The sequence below is a fragment of the Sabethes cyaneus genome, chromosome 3 (assembly GCF_943734655.1).
Source record: "Sabethes cyaneus chromosome 3, idSabCyanKW18_F2, whole genome shotgun sequence".
Taxonomy (NCBI): domain Eukaryota; kingdom Metazoa; phylum Arthropoda; class Insecta; order Diptera; family Culicidae; genus Sabethes; species Sabethes cyaneus.
In genome coordinates, this window is record NC_071355.1 from 103,178,630 (window position 1) to 103,200,300 (window position 21,671).

General features: G+C 38.1%; 1 protein-coding gene across 1 annotated transcript; it reads right to left on the minus strand.

The window, feature by feature from the left end:
• Positions 1-18,105: 18,105 nt before the first annotated feature.
• Positions 18,106-21,069, minus strand: LOC128739966 (uncharacterized). Its single transcript, XM_053835473.1, has one exon. The coding sequence runs from the start codon at positions 21,067-21,069 to the stop codon at positions 18,106-18,108; it is 2,964 nt and encodes a 987-aa protein (XP_053691448.1).
• Positions 21,070-21,671: the final 602 nt, after the last annotated feature.

Sequence of the window (21,671 nt, forward strand, 5' to 3'; positions counted from 1 at the left end):
GATGATTACCAGGCAATGAGGAAGACAAATAACAAGAACAGTAAACGAGCTTTTGCAGATTATGTGCCGATTTAAGTTTTAGAGGGATTATTTATTGCACTTCATAAAGTAAACTATTATTCATCCGTCTCGTTCTCGGTGAATCTCTTTCTGTCTACCTGAGAGCTATGTTTATACATCCAAAATATAATTACCGCTACGGTATTGTTTGCTTATTGCACTTCCAGACGCTCATTTACCTAATACTGGCGAAGTACAAGTCAGAAGAAACGAGAAAATAATGGGAGGTTCATGCTATACTACTAAACTATAAAGCAAGGCAATCAGCAGGACTTGTTCACTAGATCATTGCCGAATGGTATGGTAATTTAGTCTAGTTTAATGATTTAATTGTGCAGATTGTCAAAATGCTTATACAACTTTTCGTATCTTTCAGTCAAGGAATGAGTTACTTATTTTTGAAAACAATAAGAAAAGAAAAATGGGCGGTTCACTAAAGGAAAATCTCATACCATAAATTGTTCTTGTATGTGATGGCACATGGACAGCGTACCTGAAAAGGAAAACAAAAGAGATTGAAAATAAATTTATCAATCAACAGATTGATTTGGAAGAATAGTTAGAAAATTCAATTCGTTCAAAATTCATTCGTTCGTCAGCATTCACTTCTCTAGAACCTCTTCCTTTCGTGTATTTTGTTTTCGATACATTAATGATAAGTCCAATCCGTTTGGCTTCAGCTTTCAGTCCGATGTACGTTTCCGCCATCCTTTCAAAGGTACGTGTAATGACGTCAACGTCGATGAATTTGTCTACCGTGGCTCACTGATAACGGCGGACAATGATACCAGTCGTGAGATTCGGAGGCGTATTATCAGCGGAAGTCGTGCTTACTATGGGCTCCACAAGCAATTGTGGTCGAGCAGACTAAGTCCCCGTACAAAGTGCACCCTGTAAAAGACGCTTATTAAACCGTTCTATTCTCTACGGGCATGAAACAAGGACAATGCTCGAAGAGGACCTACGAGAGCTCGGAGTTTTCGAACGACGAGTGCTAAGAACGATCTTCGGCGGCGTACATGAGAACGGAGTATGGAGGCGGATGATGAACCATGAACTCGCACAGCTCTATGGCGAACCCAGTATCCAGAAGGTGGCTAAAGCTGGACGGATACGATAGGCAGGACATGTTGCAAGAATGCCGGACAACTACCTTGCAAAGATTCAAATGATCGAGATTCAAATGGACTCGAGACTGCCCCTGATACTTGAACAATACACATTACTCGATCCATCGTCGCATTGATCAATCGCGTTAGTTTATCCGGAAATCCGTAGTAGTGCATAATCTGCCATAGCTGATCTTGATCGATCGTGTCATACGCCGATTTGAAGGCGATGAATAAATGATTCCCGAAGCGCGAAAATCTGATCCGTGGTGGCACGGGCACCCATGAGTCCCGCTTAATATTGCCCTACGAACTCCTTTGCAAATGGTGATAATCGACGACATAAAAGTTGGGAGAATACCTTGTAGGCAGCGTTCAACAGTGTGATTGCGTGGTAATCACAACAATCCAACATGTCGCCCTTTTTGTAGATCGGACACACGATGCTTCCGTCCACTCCTCCGGTAGTAGCTCCTCCTGCCAAATCTTGATAATGACTCAGTGCAGCGCCGCTTTTCTTGCAGATGCGAGGGCAAATAACCTCGTCTTTTCACTCCTCCAGTAGTTGTTCCGTATCCCAAATTTTGACAATCAGTTGATGAAGATAACCGGCCAACTTGTCCGGGCCCTTTTTAATAAGTTCCGCTCCAATATCATCCTTTCCCGCTGCTTTGTTGTTCTTCAGCCACTGGATGGCTTCTTTAACTTCCCTTATCGATGGGTGTGGCACATCTTTGTTGCTTGCTACATCAATGAAGTCACTTCTTTCACTATCATGGTCTTCCGCCTGCACGCCATTCAGGTGTTCATCGTAGTGCTGCTTCCACCTTTCGATCTCCGCACGGTCGTCAGTCAAGATACCTTCATGTTTATCTCTGCACTTTTCGGGACAAAGCCTTTACGAGATTCGTTGTGACTCTGATAGAACTTCCGTGTGTCGTGAAAGCGGTACAGCTGCTCGAGTTTTCTGTACTCCTTCTGCTCCTGGTAGCGCTTCTTTTCCTGAAAGAGTCGGGTTTACTGTCTCCGCTACTGTTTGTGTCGCTCCGTCAGAATGTGCTGGCTCTACGCAGCATTTGTACCCGCGCTGCGTTCTTCTCATTCAATATCTACTGGCATTCCTCGCAAACCATTTGTTACGTCGATTCGGTGCCACACGGGCTAGGACGTTCTCCGCTATGCTCTTAATGGCTGTTTTTACGGCATTCCAGTTCGACTAGTGTAATGCCGTTTTCGTTCGTTTGCGGGTGTGCACTGAACCGTCCAATCACCGGTTAAAGTTCCCCCCCTTGACTAACCTGAGCATTATAGTCACCGATGATAATTTTAACATCATGTCCTGCTTGGGGCGAACCAACCACCGATTGAAAGCCCCATTAAAAAGTAAATAAATAAATAAACAAATAAATTCGCGTTTTAACTGCGTGTAAAATTCGACTTTATCATCATCGGCACTTCTACTTAATTATGCTAATATTAAAGAATCTACTCTCGATTCCTAATCCTAACCCGATCACCCGTTTCTGCATCTCGCCCATCACTATTAAAGCTGTGTACATGCCCAACTCGTGTATATTGCCGCAGCTCTGGTAAATGTTATGATCATTCCTATACGTACGTACCATCGTTCCTTTCCAACATACCTCCTACAGCACTACGATGTCGAACTTGCGGCTCTTTATTTCTTTAGAAAGCACGTGGGTACTTCCGAGGAAAGGCACCGGCGCAAGGCACCGATGGTATACATTATCCAGTCGTTTACCAACCGTCCATCGCCTTATAAAACCTTTTAGCGCAATGTTGAACAGCAGACAGGAAACATCATCACCTTGTCGAAATCCCCTGATGGATTCAAATTGGTTCAACAGCCTACCCGATATAGTCCTGAACCCCATTCATCATAGCCATGGTGAGTCTGATTAGCTTCTCTGGAAATCTGTTCTCGTAGCCTAAGCCTCACGTTTGTTTTCTTGATTTAAAATAGAGTCAGGCATTTTTTTCCAACGGGTATCTTTCCAGTAGATCAGCGGTTCCCAACCTTTTTCTGTTCGCGAACCCCCTGACAATATTTCACAAAAAAATGTACCCTCTGCAAAAAAAATCAATTCATATGATTTTATGTGTAACATTTTATTGAAGAATATTGACTAAAATAGGTTATCAAGAATTCCTTCCTTAAAAACCAAATGTCGTTATCATCATCGTCCGCGTAGAGCCGAGGTGGCTCGTGATATTTCTTACAGTCGTCTTCATTCGACTCGATTCTGGGTCACTCGTCACAAATTTCCTATGAGCCTCACTCTGGCTCTGGTGACCATCCAGAGGTCGCCTAGTCTCGCCGTCGCAAGTCGCTTTCGATTTGGTGAAGTTACCTTGCACGTTGGGTCCCTCTGTTGCTGGTGCCGGTGGGATTGTTGAAGAGTTGTCGCACTGTCGTTCGGCGTCATTCGACGCATTTAATTTTAGCACAAACCTTTTAAACTCCGCTCACAGTGTTGCGTAGATTGCCTCCGCCGTCAAAGTTTCTGGCTAAAAAGTTTCTGGCTATGACATCAAAGTCATTTGCGAAGCCTAGGAGTGGACTACCTTTGTAAAAAATCGTGCCTCTCGTTTCGATGCCCACTCTTCGGGTCACACCATCAAGAGTGATGTTGAAAAGCACACAGGATAAATCGTCACCTTATCTCACTCAACTTTGCCCCATCTCGGAGGAACTCGAAAGTGGTAGCCTAACAAACATTTTTGTTGTATAACAGCTTATCAAGCGTTTGCTACTTGGTAATTAGCTATACAACGGTTGAATACGCTGCTATTAAACAAAAATGTTTGTTGGGAGCATCCTGCTGTATGCTGCATCCAAAGCAACATCCTGCTGTATCAGTAAGATGCCCTACGTACACTCTAATTAGCTGATGCACACTTGTGCCGATAATACCATCATGCTTTGCTGGACATCATACTTATTATTGCTGCTTTAATTTTAGCTAACTACGGCACCTCAGAGTTTACGCGAATTTTTCTCCAGTTCTACATCGTTGACGAGCTGCTATCTTAGACACTCTGGCTGGCGTCCTCTCAATACTGACTTTCACATGTCTCCGCCTATCGCTTATCCTCAATTTTTCATAAGAAATTCTGCCGGTGAATGCAACAATGACTACAAACTAATTCGTATCTTACCTGCACTGATTTGACATCTCTCATCTCACAGATCAAATCAAATTGTCCACCATTACTGCCAAATTCGCGAACCTCCTAAAACTTTTGGCGAACCCCTGGGGGTTCGCGAACTCCCATTTGGGAATCGCTGCAGTAGATGGAGGAAATGGTGAAAGAAAGTTAAAGCAAGTATTGCTTCGACGACGCGTTCTTACCTAAAGTTCCACTCTGACCCCACCACTGCTATAAAGCGAGACAAAGCCTTTTTTACGTTTTTCGACCTTCACATTGTCAATGGTCACCCTATCTCCTCCTTTCAGAAGCCCCCTCTTGTAATCCAGCCACATGTGCAACCGCTATCAGTGCAAATGCAAGAGAAACGCACTCTCTTTAATTTATTTGGACCTTCCTCCTTGTTAGGGACCACCCCCTTTTGTCAACCCCCCAATGCTGATTCCCTTATGTCAAGTAGCTTGTGCACCATGTTTGGTCTGGTGAAGAACGGTGGAAGCGTTCTGGAGCTATGGCGGAATATACATGCATACATACATACAAACGCATGTTCAGTTTTATATAAAACTTTACGCACAATATTTATATAAAAGTCTTGACGTGAACATATTGAAACTTAGCGGTAAAGACTGTATTTGATAAAAATGACGCGCAGTACCTTGTTATTTATATTTTTTCCGCGTAAGTAAAAATGACTGAGACTTTGACTGAAGAGTGTATTGTTTACGTCGGCCACGTTTTAGGGGACATAAGCGACTAAAAATTTTGAAAAAAAAAATCAAAATTTTTTTTTTCAAATTTTGATTCTGCAGTCTTTTCCGCTTATTTTGATACTAACTTTGTAATAATCCGACCACGGAAAGTGGCCGAAAAACGATCATACACATAAGCATTCCAGTACGGCGTGGAACAACCTCAACGGAATGAAACGCCGTTCCTGTAGAAACACGATTTTCAAAGTTTATGTACCTCTTTCTTAGAAATTACAGAACGTATTAGAACATTTTTTTTTGTTGGTAGGAGCTTGGTAAAGACTTTTATAAATATACGTGTACAATGTTCGAAATGAACCAAACCGGAGTGACAAACAGATGGCACGGATGGTCAAAACCCACGCAAGAAAGCTGTGCAGGAAGTGGCTCACAAAAGTGTTCTACATTGTGATCGATGATGAAACTTACATCGAAGTCGGCACCAGACAAATGCCAAAACAGGAATGCTACGTTGCCACCTCTAGGTTTACAGTTCCTGAGAGTGTACGGAAGAAGAACCTGTCGAAATTCGTTAAAAAAATTATTGCTTGCAAGCGATATACGGGTGTAGCGGAATAGGTCAGCCGTTCATCACTGGCCTCCAAAAACGACAGAGCTACAATAAAGCATTGATGTCAAAATGTAACCATATACGTGTCTAATTTTTTCGTATACAGGCCTTTACTCATATTGAAAATTATCGTATTTTTGTAATCCCGAATGAAAATAAAATCATCTTCAGATTCTTCACTTTTTTGCAAATATTATCGGCATCAGACACATTACGTAAGTTGAGCATTTCTGTCTGGATTGCTTTATCTATTTTAGCCAAGCGCGTAACAAGCTTATATTAAGTTATAAAGTATGGAAATTTCTGGATTCTATTTCTTGATTCCTTCTGAATTTGTTACAACTTCATTTCACACGTACCTATAACTTAAGCTGGAGGCATTGCAATTAAAATAAATATGTCTGCTTGTTGTGGAATGGCACCATAAATTGATGTGCAGTATGATACAAGCTTAGCAGCTAGTCCGAAAGATACTACAATATCAGTTTGTTCATATTAATGTGCTATCAATCAAGGGAAATAAAATAAATTTACTGTTATTATGTCTCATTTTGGGTTTTGCGATGAATAAGTTATTGAAAAAAAAAACTAGTTGCTTTTGGAATGCCATAACACAGTTTACAGAGTAATGTTATTTCTACAATGTGCTACTTTTTCGTGAATTTGACGAAGATATCACTTCCGTTTTAGTTTCTTTTTAATAATACATGAGATGATTTCACAGGGAGCTAGAGGTTCATTTAAGGGTAGTATTAAAACAGCAGCTTTTCTACAGCACAACATTCTTGGTTGAATAAAAATATGTGAATCGTTCGCTGCCATTTCTTTTTCGGTTTGCTTAACGTCAGTACTCAGTTTCATAATTATTTGCTTAGGATCACGAGAATCTTCCACTAATATAACAATATTCATATTGATAAATTGCTCCAAGCTCTATAAGACGGCTAATAAACATCAGCATGATATCCTTTTTCTACCGTTGGCCGGTGCTGGAATAGAAACAATCAAATCACATGTTGGCTGCTCTGCTTCGTTTATAAACATATCATTCCTGGGGGCAACGTATACAATAAAGTGCGTGATGGCCGAGCTTAATTGGTGGGGATCAATATATATATTCCCTGAAGTACTACCTAAACTACAGAATGTATGTTGTATGACTATTATCTTTGGATGACTTTTATCTTTTTATCATATATCATTCCGTCCTATAGTGGAATGCTACATAATACATATTCTGACCTCAACAGGCGAATTTCAACAGATACGCTCAACATTCCCCCTCTACAGTTATGTGAACAATGCGCATAACGTAAGCATAGAAAAAAAATATTTTCCCACAGATTTAAACTGCAGTTTTTGTGGGATAGAAGGAAAAGAAAAATGTGATATAAAAATCAGCAAAAGGATTACTCTGGTTTGGTGTGGCAAGACAGCGAGTCTTTTGCCAATGGCACTTTAGGATTTATTTTGAAGTAATACACTTGTCAACATTTATATGTACGTTGTTATTTAGCAAAAGAGATATAGATCACGTTTTTTTCATGAAATAGTGGAGCCGATAAATTTTACAATTTCTCTGGCCGGTTAAGAATGAGGCAATTAAAGTGCAATATTGCCAAAATAACCGTTAGGGCTCTATCATTAAAATGTCTCAATTTCTACCATCAAAAGCTTTAATGCTGTATCTTAGTAAGCATCTCTCGTTTTGTTTCATTAAAATTTCGAAACCGCTCTCGTTTGGGCCAAACAGATTTCCGTTTACAATTAACATAGAAACGCGACAATATTTGAATAAATAACCCATTAACACACATAGCCATATTTCCGGTGCAGTTGATTAATAATTTCGTTCAATCAATTTTGATAGCGGTGATCTTCTCGTATACTGCAGACAACACTAACTAACGTGTCGTAACAGAAAAATCAAGATTTGATCTCCGAGTATTAGCTGTTCTCCCATTCGTAGATATATTAATTATAAACGGTGCCTTGTAAAGGCCCTGTCTAGTCTATGTCCGCATATATTTCCAATATGACACAAACGGTGCAGTATCGTGCCAGCCCCTTTGAAGAAATCATCTCCCCAGTTCCGATTTCGGATGGTGATAGTCGAATTTGTACCAGGTGGTAGCCGATATGATGCTGTTTTTCTTTTCCTTCTTTTCTTCGTCCTATTTTCACCACTATCATTGTGACCTCTCTCTCTAGATGCCTTCGTTTTCTCCCTAGAATCGACCTACCGGCTGTTGGCCGCTACTGCAGCTTCTGCTGCTATATCATATAAGCGATTATTATCAAGCATACAAAAAATAAGGAAGAGAAATTTAGTGCGAACCCTTTTTCCTATTACCAGACAAACACAAATAATTCCTCCTTTCGCACATTTCGTTCCCGTGTCTGCCTTTGGGAGTTATAAAGTGCCGAGGACGTGCAAGACGACGGGTTCGGTCCTGAGGCAGCGAAATCTTTAAATTGAGCAACCGAACGCGGCTGCCACATTCAGAGACAGCAGCACACCTTTCTGTGTATTGATCATAGATTTAATTTCTACACTTTCCAACGGCTGTGAACCCCAGACTAGATTGTAGTCGTTTTACTGTGACGACTAACGTCTTGGGTTTATTTTTGAAATCCTTCTCTTAATATTGGATAAATTTAAATGGAATTTTTTCCTGTTATAAACCAGATAATTTTATAACTATAAAAGTGTATGACATGTAAAAAGTTCATGACAACAGCAGCCATTGACAATGTGGGCTTAGAATAATTTATTTCGTAACTCAGTTTGGTGAATTGAATAATGTGTACCTACGTTGTTCCTTTAAGTATGACTCGTAAGAGTTTAGCTGATCCTTTAGTCTTCAAATTAGTTATTTAATGCTATTATTCTTAAAAGATTTTTTCTTTAATTATGAAAACGATGTAACTCAATTTTCTTATGAAACTCTTAACTATGAGTTGAATGACTGCGAAAGCTATTTGGTAGATTTTTCTATTTATTAAACATTGAAGGATATACTATGTTCTGCAATATTTAATATTCAGTTATTCGTTTCTCAGAAAAGACATAGGCGGGTTATATGTACTTTGTTTGACAATAATTTTAGTAGCCCAGTTAAAAACTCTCGAATATCTCTGTGCTGTGCTTTTGGTCTTTTCTTTATACTTGCAATGAAACGGACGTGTTTGATAAACGTGATACAGAAATATGCGTTACTTTGTCAGAAATATTGCGAAAAAACTTGACAAGTTTTTTATTCTCCATATGCAGTAACCATAGAAGTGTTAGGTATCCCGTGACAAATGAGACCTTAAGGGGGGACCCTACTCTGGAAAGTCGGAAAAATCGAATTTTATTTTTTTTTTGCGTTTTCGAGGCGCTTATACCTTCGGAAATGTTATGCCAAAAGGATTTTTTGATACCAGATCTGGTTGAAAACTTACGGCAAATATTGTGAAGTCATCTCAAGGGAAGTCCATTGCTGTACATAACTTTGAACGCATTTTCCCCGAAACCATATTTCTTTAGTTGGTGGTACGTGTATTTTAGAATCTAGTGGACCGATTTGGCTGAAATTTTTTTTCAGCATGTACAAATGAATTATCTAAATTGTTACGCAGCCGTTTTTTGATATCTCAATTTTTCAATTCTTCATGAGCTCTTAATTGGTGATTTTTTCTGAAAAAACACCTTTATTTTAGAAAAATGGCCGCAATTTTGGTAATTTTTCGAATTTTCAAAAACCGCCACGTAACAATTTAGGTATTGATCTAAAGCTTCAAAGTCATCCTTGAAATCCGTTCTACGATACTCCATTGGTTCCCGGCACGTACCGCCAGCAAGGAACTATTTTCTAGAGGTCATTCACGCGCCCACCTGCCACCTGCAAAATAATAATGACTATTCTGGTATCTAAAACATACAAAATATGCCTTAACCAATAACCAAAATACCCGAACACTATAATTTTAGCATCTGAAAATAATTTACGAAAATCTATTATTTTTCGGTCTTCCAGAGTAGGGTCCCTCCTTAAAATTGCATAGTTAGAGTTTATTCAACTCTGTAATCTACACCTATCATTATTTTAAAAGTTTTGCCGCACCAAAACTGTTTAGTAGTATTATTTGCTTCAATGTGGAGAGTTGTGGAGATGTGGAGAGTTTGGACACAAGAGTATGGATTGCAAAAATTGTGATACATGCTCGATGTGTGGCCAAAAACACAAGACATTGGAATGCACCTCAACTGTATTGAAATGGATTAATTGTACAAAAATGAATAAAGAACGTAATACAAATTTGGACGTTAACCATGCCGCATTTAGCTCAGAGTGTTTAATTTATAGGAAACTCTTTGAGCAAAAGAAAAGCAGTTTGCGTTTCAATAAATAGCAACAAAGTTCCAAGAACAATGTTACTGAAATCGATTTTTTAAATTTCAATTTTCCTGGATTGTCCACCAATTACGTTGCATTACGCCAGATTTTGAAGAAAAACGTTCACATTTGGTGTTTTTATCAGAAACTTACATTGTGGAAATGGAAACATTTCATCAATATAGCATTCCAGGATATTCGTTGAAACTTTAGAAAACAGGAAATTTTAGACATTTCTTGGTTCATGTAAATTGAATGTTTTGGCTGGTGATTTCAATATTAATTGGCTTGATAACGCAAACTCACAACAATTGAAGCGTCTTGTTGAATTTTTCAATTTAAGACAGACTGTACACGCGTGTTAGCCTGCATCTATGCATATGCTATGCTATAGCAGAAGTTTAATTGACCATGTCTATTCTAATTATGATAGGTATTGTTTGTTCATTGGCAGATATCAATTTGAAAATAACCGAACATGAAACACTAGTTGTTAAAGTCTCGAATAACTGACAGAATAACGAGAAATTAGTAAATTTGAAGTGCCGGAGAAAATATTCGAAACAAGCTATTACGAATCTCATTGAGAGAAGCGTACATTTTCGACTCACGACTGGCAATTTAGATGAATCTGCTGCTGTGCTTACAAACACTTTGAACAGTGTACTAATCAACTAATTGAACAAAAATTCATTTCTTTGAAGAACTCGAACAGCTGGTACAATTTCAATCTCTTGCGCCTTAAACGTAAGAGGGACAAATGGTTCAAAAAGTTTTGTAGGTCTAATAGCTAAAATCATGGAAACAAGTACACGATCGCGCGGAATAAATATTCGCAAGAGGTTAACAAAACTCGCTGTGAATATATCCAGAGAAAGATTTATCAGCATCAAAACAACAGCAAAGAGTTATGGAAAATTTTAAAGAATTTGTTAAAACCAAGTAATTGCAAACCTCGGTCCATAACTTTTAATGGCACGTTGGAACAGTCAGAACAAGTGATTGTGTCTAAGTTTAATGATTATTTTGTTGAAAGTGTTTCGTTGATCAATCAGTTCATTGACTCAGTGGATGAACCGGTTGAAATAAAACAGCCAATCAATAGATAGTAGTTGTAGATTTGAAGATTTTCCCAAATTACATTAGAATAGCTTAGAAACATTTGCTTTTCATTAGAAAATTCGACTGGAGTAGACAACGTAAATGCTAGAGGTATTCAAGATTGCTTTCATGTCATTGGTCACGCCGTATTGAAGCTGATTAATGAATCGTTGCAAACTGGCCATGTTCCTCAACGATTAAAGGCAAAGAGTTTCATCCCATAAACATGTTGCACACTTTAGAAAAATCCTAGAACTTGCTGTTAAAGACCAACTGCTGGAATACTTAAGCAGTAATCCTTGTTGATTCCGGAACAATCGGCTTATCGAGAAGGGCATTCTTGTGAAACCGCATTGCACTTGGTGTAAGCAAAATGGAAAGACTACTTAGAGCGTAAAGACACAACAGTTGCTGTTTCTTGGATCTCAAACGTACCTTTGCGACAACTTCGAGGCCCTTGTTGTTGAGAACAATCAAGGCAAGTACTGCATTCAAGTGGTTTGAAAGCTATTTGTCTAGTAGAACTACCTACCGAGTAGAAGTAGACCGCTTTTAATGATTTTGTATCTAGTCCAGTGGGTAACAATCTTGGTGTACCCCAGGGTTGTTTATTAAGACCCCTTTTGTTTATTATATATATTATTGACATGCGGCGGGTTTTTCGTTTTTGTGACCTCAATCTTTTTGCAAATGGCACCGTGTTGTTCATTGCAGCCAAAGATTTAGATGAAGTCGTTTTACACTTAAATGAAGATTTACGTTAGTTAAGTAGATAGTTGAAGCATAAGCAATTGAAATTAAATATAACTAAAACAAAATTTATGGTTATTTCGCGGAATTGATTAGATGAAAATGTCTCAATTCAGATTAATGACGAGACAATTGAACGCTTTCGGGAGATTAAATACCTTGGAGTGATTATTGACGACAAACTAAAGTTCAATGCTCACATTGACAATGTCTTCAAGAAAATTACCAAGAAGTATGGAATCCTAGCCGATTGAAAAACGATTTAACTATTTGTAATAAAATACAGCTATACAAATCGATCATCTAACCTCACTTAGACTTTTGCCTGGCCAATGAAACATAAATATTGAGGCTTCAGCGCTTGCAGGATAAAATAATGCGTTTGATTTTAGAATGTGATAGACTTACTTCCTCGAACTTGATGATGGACGCTTTATAATGGTTATCAGTGAAGCAAAAAATTGTTTACTTGACTATAGTGTTGATTTTTAAAGTAGTCAACGGTTTGCTACCCATAGATGCCATTTTCACAGATTGTTTTCACACACATAAATTTGGGACCCACCAATTATGTCAGTTCCTGTGAGTTCTGGTTCTTCCAAAGTGTCTGATAATTAAAGTACTTAGTAAACTATGTATATTACAGAAAAACATATACTAGAAAAATTGAATATTGCGGAGGAAATGATAGGGTCCCACATTTATGCGTGTGAAAAAATTTGTGAAAATGGCATCTACAGTACTGGACAAAATAAAGTACGCACTTACCACATCTTGAAACTTTCATGCTTTTCTCATTATTTATAGTAGATAACTATTCATAGTGATCGAACAAAAATTAGCTTTATAGATGTATTTTCAGAAGATGTTTTATACAGAGGCTTTATACACCAGAGGTTTGTCGATATATTTTTAAGCAAACTTAAGACGTTTGATCCTATACAAATTAATATTACTTAAAAACAAATATTGAACATGAAATAAACAAACCTGTTAAGATTTCGGATAAATGGCCTTCGTTGAGCAAATCCATTTTTAAATCCCATTTCCTTCAGTCTTCTGCGAACAGTTCGTTCGGAAATATTCAAATTCGTATTTTCTCGGATTACACGGCTGGTAGAGAACGGATCTTTAGCCACTTCTCGACGAATCAGGCGATCATCACTGGTTGTAGTCCTCCGCTTTCTTCCTCTTTCAGTCCGGTCTTTCACGCTTCCAAGATCCTCATATTTTTTCAATGTTTTTCGTACTCCTGCCTCACTAATTTCATATCTTCGAGCAATTTCTCTATTCGAGAAACCTTTCTTACGATTTTTAACGATAAGTTTACGGATATCTTCACAAATTTGCTTTTTTGCCATCGTACCAGATAAAAACGCGCACCAGTATTGAAAAATCTATCACAAACAATTTGTTTTGACACTTCGCTGCAGTGTGATGGTGAGGAAGTGCTGAGTCGGCAACGTTGTGCAGTCATTATATTAGTAGTGCGTACTTTATTATGACCAACTAAAAATTGACTTTTTCTAGAACTATACAATAGCTTGATCAAAATAGCTAATGTTTATATTTAACGATACATAAATCGTTTAAAAATTGAAAATGCTGCAATTTGTCCAAATATACGGAGTTCATATGTTTGACAATAAAAAAGATACCGCGTGTTATATAGTATGAGAGCGGGTGCGTACTTTATATTGTCCACTACTGTATGTTGCTACCTCGATATTTGTGTGATCAAATTGAAAGAGGAAGAAATCTCCATAGATACAATACTAGAAACGCGAATGAAGTAAGAACACCAAATTTTTTGTCATATGCTTCAGAAAATTCATTGTTTTACAAAGGAATAAATGTCTTCAATTCGATGCCAAGATACATTAAACGTGCACCGACACTTGCGAAGTTTAAGAGATTATATATTTCACATGTTAAAACGGTTAAGCCAGAACAAATACAAATGCATACGTTAAAACAGTTTTTTAGAACTATGTTTATTATTTGACGAAGAATGTATTAAACAGACGAAGTTTTCAAAAACTAATTTATTTATGTTGTAACAAATTTATAAATGTTCGCCACGATGGTGAATGATGGATTTTTTGTAGCATGCTTAAGTAATTTAAAAAAAGAGAAGTCTACAAAACTTTGTGTCACGCGCGCGCGTTGCGAATATAATGTAATAGTTTAATAAATAGAAGAAATTTATATTTGTATATGGAATTAGTTCGTTTTTTGTGTTCGCATAATTGGTTCAATTGTCATAATATTAATTATCTTATAGATAAATCGTCTTGCTCAAACCTTTTTGGGGGTATGTGGTGGGACCATCATCGTCATCATCATCACTTCGAAGGTTCAATTATTAAAAATAGCTATCAGTTTCATTCATGAAGTGAATCAAAGAAGAATTTTCAAAATTAAAACGATAGGTCCCACATTTACTGGAGAAAGTGTGACCTAAAGGGTGCTGGATGGGCTCGTCTACAGCGGGTCTTCATCTACTTTCCCGACATAGAGACAAAAATATACTATTACAGCCAACTTTGATGCGAATTATATTCAAACCAGATTGTTTCTTTCAAAAAAATAATGTACGACAGTAGCAGATATAATTTAAAAACTTGCATCTTTGTGAAGAAAGCATGCATCGTGCTTAGCTATGACGAAGAGGATCAATCACCATATTCAAATTGATTAAAAAAATTAAATTAAAAAAAATCCGAGTGCCGCATATTGCTGTTGCAGTTGAAAACCGTAATAATCGACGTGCGACATTCGGGTTTATTCTTGTTCTGTGTATCGCAACTACGTCGCACGTGGTGCGCTGTGTAGTCCAGTGGCATTTTGAGATATCGAGATAAAGAAGTGTTTTTGGAAGAATCCTTATTCTGCAATTTTATTAAGAAAATCCAATGTTCATAGTTCATGTTCATAATTCATGTTCAAACATTTGTTGAGTTGAACTTGGTAAAATATAACAATATTTAGAGTTGCCACTTATTGCTTTTTATTTCTTTTTTATTCGAAAATCATACAATGGCAATATGATTGACTCTTTTCGTCGTATGTACCTAAACAAAGCTCTATACTTTATTTCGAATTTAAGGTGAATTATAACTGCAACTACTCGAATTTTCGGCACAACATGAATGTACATTTCTTACTTGTACAAACTTTTATGTTCTAGCGGTTACCACAATAGATCAAAATAATGGTCACGACAGTGGTGCAATCTTCCTACAGAAAAAATGTTCCGACGGCAGTTCGTCATACAGAAATTTCACTTCGTAATATACATACAAGATTTTCTTCCGTAACGTATAGTTATAAGTAATCTCCATACTTACCCTGTTGGATCATAAAACTATCTGTGCTACACTGTGGTACGCAGGAAATAGCATAAAATTATTCAAAAATTGTACGAAACAAAAACAAAAAACGCTTAGCTACTAAGTTATGAAACAGCAAATGGAAAAAACTCTTATTATTACTATAGGCTCTTACTTGGCAGCCGTGACGAAGTGACGAATCGTATTGCACACTGTTAAGACGGAATGTGACAAAGTTGGAAGTAAAACATCGATAATATTTTTAATTCATATTTATTTTTTCCATATAATTTAAACCTTGCTTTTCTCAATTAAAACTCACATGCGTTTTTATTTTTTTCTTTTCGATTTTATATCAGATGATAAACATAATCTCAATCTATTTCTCTCGTCATATTTATGTCTATACTGATTTATACAGAAATCATCGACCATGACCTAGCCTATATTTTTCGGTCAAGCTGCAAATAATAACATTCCTATTGGCTATCCGATAATGATAAAATAAAGAAAACTTAGGATGGCAACGTAATTCAATGCACAACATATTAACGTACAATGCTGGTTGGAGAACTGGAACTAGCTTTGATATTGGCAAACAGCAACAACTAAATGTACAAGATTAGCTCCGGAATGATTTTAGAATGAAACTTACTTGAGCAATTTCGTGATTCTAGAAGTCAAGTTTCCTATTATTAGCACAATATGTTCGATTTTACACTACAACTCTGATACATTCGCTAAACTGCGCGTTATGTACTGTTATGGGCTTATATCTTTATCAAATTCACATTCAGTTATTACAACAATTTATAAAGGATGCATTGTTTCCAAATTTTCTGAATTATTTTCAGTTATATGCGAATAACATTAAAAACTCAAGATGGATATGTGATAGAATCAGAATAAATCTATAGGACATTTTCTAGGATTTGTTGTTTGTTCCATAAAACTTGGATATGTTCTTTTTCCATTTTCTTGTAACATTATTGTTCTCTTTGATATGACATAAGTATGTTGGCAAAACAACTAATTCCGACCATTATTCTAATCATCTTATTTTAATAGTTCTGATCGCCTCTGTTATTAAGCAAATTACAATCGTATATACGGTTTGCATCCAATGATGGCTGCTCCAAAATCACTCGATATGTGATTACAGGAAATTTTCTACTCACGACAAATGTTATTGAAAGATTGGAAACGTTTTCCAACGCAAAATACTTATTAGGATACTAACTGGCACAATAAATGTATTTACAAATTAAAATAGCAAAAGTAGATAACGGATACTAACCACCAGTGGTTAATGTGCAATTCCATTGAAAAAAAAATAAGACTATGAAAATGGTAACTAAGTCTTCATTCGCAAGGGAGTATAGCTTTTCACAATTTGGTAACCTTCGATATACATTAGACAGAACAAAAACTAACAAAGTCACAATTTGTGGATTGGAAGATCATAAATTAAATACCTCCTAAAACAGATAATAATCACCTTATTTGGCGATGGATAAAACACTCAAAGAAACGAGGCGAAGTGATTATATCACATCCGAAATCGTAACACAATGTTGATATCTGTACAAGTGATGAGGGCGAGATAATACTGGAAGGAAGATTCTGAACACGCTACTGCTGTCGGTCTGGGAGAAAAGGAAAAAGGGAACACAGGCGAGACGACAAAGAATCCACTTTAGACGTTCGCGCCGCTAATCAACATAAGATCCCCATCCCCGAGCCCGACGGAAGTCTGAGCGTGCTTTTATGTTGTGGCAAAGGAGGTAAAAACTGATGAACAGATATAAACTGTGACTGTTGCGGAACTCAAGCGTTCGATTTGAAATATATGAGAACAACTTTCGTACGGAATTGAAAGATATCGAAAATAGCTTAAACGGAAAGCTTGTAATCCTCAATAATAGGTAATTAATTAATCTAACACAACCATTTGATAATACAGTTTCAGTGTTTAGGATTGTTTGTTTGCTTCTAGTTTCTCGCATTTAAACACGTTAGTTTTTGCTAAATATGATCGTATTTGTTTCGCCGAACACGAATTGAACTGGGCATATGCTAATATGTTTTTTGGCAACAACGAAAGAAACTCTGATTAGCAGCTATTTAATAGAAGAATATTACATTTAACAGGTCTGCTTGTGGTTGAATTTGTACATGCTGGAAAGTTATATGTCGTAGGACTGTCTTGTTTTTCTATCAAACTATAGACACAACAAGATTTTACAGTTACGAAGCATCTGTTTTGTGACATTTGAGGTACTTGTATTATTCTGGTTGGCGCTCAGATTTATTCAGTAGTATTGCTTTAAAATAATATTTTAAATATTCTTTTACTTTGAACCATCCTTTCCAGATACACTCTGCTTTTTGTTTCATTTAATAAATACACCTATTATATTTGCTTTAGTTGCTTTATCAGTTAGTTTCAATTGTAAATATCATTCGTGTTTAAATGTATAACTTTGTTCATTTGTTTTACTTATCCTGTGGTAAACTCAGTGTGCGAGTGATTGCCACACAATAAGAACAATAATAAAAGTTTTGTGAGGTAGTTCTGTTCTTGCTGGCCTAATCTATTTCAATATATATTCAATTAAACTAGTGATTGGCTATGTACCAGATTGTTTCAGTTTAATTATTTTATGTCCTGAGGTAGAATATTGTACCCGGTTTTGGTAAGGAAATTTAAGAAGGTAACTCTGTAATAGGAATCATTGTACACATTGGAAAATCAAAAGTATTTGCCAAGAATTATAGAACTTTACCAATTTTACCATGAGACCGCTTCTGTAGTCATCCATTGTCAACCTGCGTCCATCACGGCTCTGGGGTTAGACAACGGATCAGGATCCACTGTCATTCGTCATCTACGTATGCAACCTTGGATTGAACTCTCAATCTTGCTTTCTCGAGAACCGCTTTCTTTCCAGCAGAACTGGGCTTCTTTTTATGCGTTTCGCAATGCTTCAGCATGTGATCCTTGCGGATAAATCCTTTACCACACTCTTCACAAACATACGGTTTGGAACCACTATGTAAGCACATATGGCGCCTCAGGTCCGTCTTGTGGTTAAACTGTTTCGGACAAAGTTCACATTTGAATGGTTTTTCGCCATTGTGTTTTGCCAAATGCCCTTCGTGCGATTGATGACAAGAAAAGCGTTTACCACAGAGTTGGCATTTGAACGGCTTATCTCCAGAATGGAAGGTTTTATTGTGTTGAGTTAAGTAACACGACTTGTTAAACACCTTATGGCACTCATCGCAACGGTGGACTTCGCTAGGACGAGTTTCTACAGGTAATGTTGTACCAGTAGATGAAACACTTGGCGAACAAGGCGCCGGTGAAAGCAATGGCGCAGTAGCGGCTAATTGCGGTGTCGGTATGCGTAGTTCGCTGTAATGCGTACTAGTTTGCTTATACTGCTCTGGTACGTTAGGTGAAAAGGGGGGCGCCGTATCGCCTTGATACATCTCGGCGCCCCCCGGATATCGAGGAAATTCCGATGAAATTGGTGCTACTGAGGAAATTTCTTCGGTCATTGCAGTGTCAAATCCATTAAGTGGAAAGAAATGATCGTTTGCTATCATATCATTTGCGCTGGATGCTGCATTATGATTACCAATAATATGGTGATAACTCGGGGCCTCCGGCAGGATGGTTTGGAATGATGGGATGCTGGTGTTGATAGTTAAAGGGCTGATGGTGGGGTATGGTGCCGTTATATTGATGGTGTGTTGACTGTGCAACGGCGATGGAATGCTGGTGATGGTGGTGGTGGTGATAGTAGGCGTTTGATCCAGTTGCTCCTGCTGTTGCAGCGTTTCCATGCTGCTGTTCGAGAAGATCTGCAGGCCCCTCGGTTGGGAGGCTTGGACGGAGGGACCTGCTACCCCGTTTGGGGGAACCGTTGATGAGGTGTTTTGAAGATTGGAATTGTATTGATGAAAACCCTGATTCGACGTAATCTGATGTACAGAAGGGGTTGTAAACCCCGTTGCAGAATATTGCGTACTATAATCGGGACTCCTAGGAGGATCAGGTGGTGGAACCGGTTGTTGAATAGGCTGCTGAATTTGTGCCGCTGCTCCTCTTCTACCTTTTGTTGCGTAATTAGGATCACGTCCGGGATGGTGGTGAACACTGATAGGCAACGTTGCTGGATCTGGCTGTCCACTAGATTTGACAGCGTTTTTATGAAGCGTTGTATTGTAGTGTCGTTTTAAGTGACCCGAACTTGTAAACCATTTATTGCATGCCGTACAATTATACGTTTTCGGACGTCTGGCTTCATTGGATTTCCAAGCTGTGCCTTTCGTTGGTAAAGCACTGTTTGGAAGCGAAGATGTCGGCGGTTCAAAATTTCTAAATTGCGAATTGTTTTCCTGTGGCGTTGTTGTGCTTGGAAAATCCGACGGACTTGTTGCCAACTGATTACCTTCACAATCTTCAGTATAAGGTTTAACAGATTGATTTGACTGTGGTACAGTAGGTGGCAAGGCTGGTGTAATGTTGTAATCCGTTTTGATCGTTGCTGGAGCCACAGTCGATGAATATTCTTGTTTTACTTGCATTGCAGCGTGCTGTGGATAATCGCTTTTTATAGAAGGTGTCGATGAATATTCAGATTTAATTTGTGGGTGATAATAGGGAGCCTTTAGATCGTGAGGGTGATGCGGCGGCATAAAATTGTGTGGATCATGCGGCCACATCATTGGATGACGCTGTATGGATTGCAAGGAATGTAATGTATTCATTGGAGGCAGTACGGGCTCCGGAGGATAAACCATTTTTTGCGAATCAAGATCCAAGATATCAGATGGTCCAGGCTCTTCTTTAATAAAAGTGGAAGGATTTCCATAAGAATAGTTACCCTGCATGTCTTGATCTTCATTCCGGTCCATACTGATTCTTTCAGATTGTTGAGATTCTGGTTGCTGTTGATTTTGAGATTGATGCACATTCGCTTCGTGATCATTGAGTGCTTCATCCGTGTCACATACCATGCCACATTTTTCACATTGAATTGGTGATGGCGACGGTGTCGGGGGAATATGAGAACTATTATTTTGAGGTGATGTTGTAGTCGATGAAGCTACCGTAGTTGAGGCTAGTGATGCTGAATTTTGAGTACTACTAGACGAGCTAACTACCTGTGGACTCAATCCAGCATTATTAATCGGAGATGCATTATGTGTTCCACTGTTGCTTGAATGATGTGCCGAGGCATGATGATTTCCGTTACTGTGACTGTTATTACTGTAAGGGTGGTATCTGCTGGAAGGCACTGCTTTGTACTCTATTTGCTGCTGGTTATTGAGATGTGCCGTTTGAAGTGGATGGGCATAATCAATGGGATACGTATATGGATCATACCCGTGAATGTAAGCAGGATAGTGCATTTCTGGTGGAGCAAGAATAGTTCCTTGCTGCTGATATGGAGAGGCTCCGCCTGTAAAACTTTGTGGTGTACCTGGTTCAGGAAGCGCTGGTGGTTGTGGAGTAGATGGCTGATTATCACTTGAATCCGCTGCAGCGGCAATCGTTTGATGCGGCGAAGCTGTTTTAATGTGTGATTTCAATGATGGTTGGTTATTGTTCTCTGTATCCGATGTTGGCGTTGACGATGTAGTTGAACTGGGTATACTGCCCGTGGCAGACGTTCCCCACCGATTCATTGTCTCATGATGATACTGCATGTGCACTTGTAACGATGTAGAGCTCTCCAAATAAAGTCCACACTGAGAGCAACGGTGATGCCCACTCAAATTTTGCTGCGTTTGGGGTACCCCACGTAGAGTTACCCCATTACTGGCCATAACTCAAGCAACACAAGTTGCACACTATCATTAATGCGTTTAGTTTTTTACCCAACTTTAATTGAAAACTGTCAACACATAACTACATCGTAATCTTTTCTTTTGGTATATTCACTGTTCAGCTTGTTTCGTTCAGTTTCAATGCGTTTAACATTAGTCAGATGGATGAGTTTCACTGATCTTCACAAATCACACTAATTAACTAAACCTCAACTAAGCTAAACCGCCAAATGTTTACAAATAACAGAGGAACGAACCAAAAGAAAACTAAAACAACAGTCACTTTTTATTCGAATTTACATAGAATAACAATAAATTTTAATTATCACTATGGGAACGCAGCACGCACCCGGCGCGAGATTTTTCCCTGTATGCACCGTCTTTCTTTTAATTTGAATAGTATTGCCAAAGCCCTGAACTAAATTAGTACTTAGTATTGGAAAATACAAAAAGAAAACTAATTCACGTTCGCTTCGGCCGAGGACGCGTTGTCAAATGAAACCTAAATATAACTCCGAAACAAATAGAACCCAACGGCTCAACAACTGGACGTCTCCAAACAATTTAGGCGAAAATATGTTTAATCTTCTCCATCGCTACAC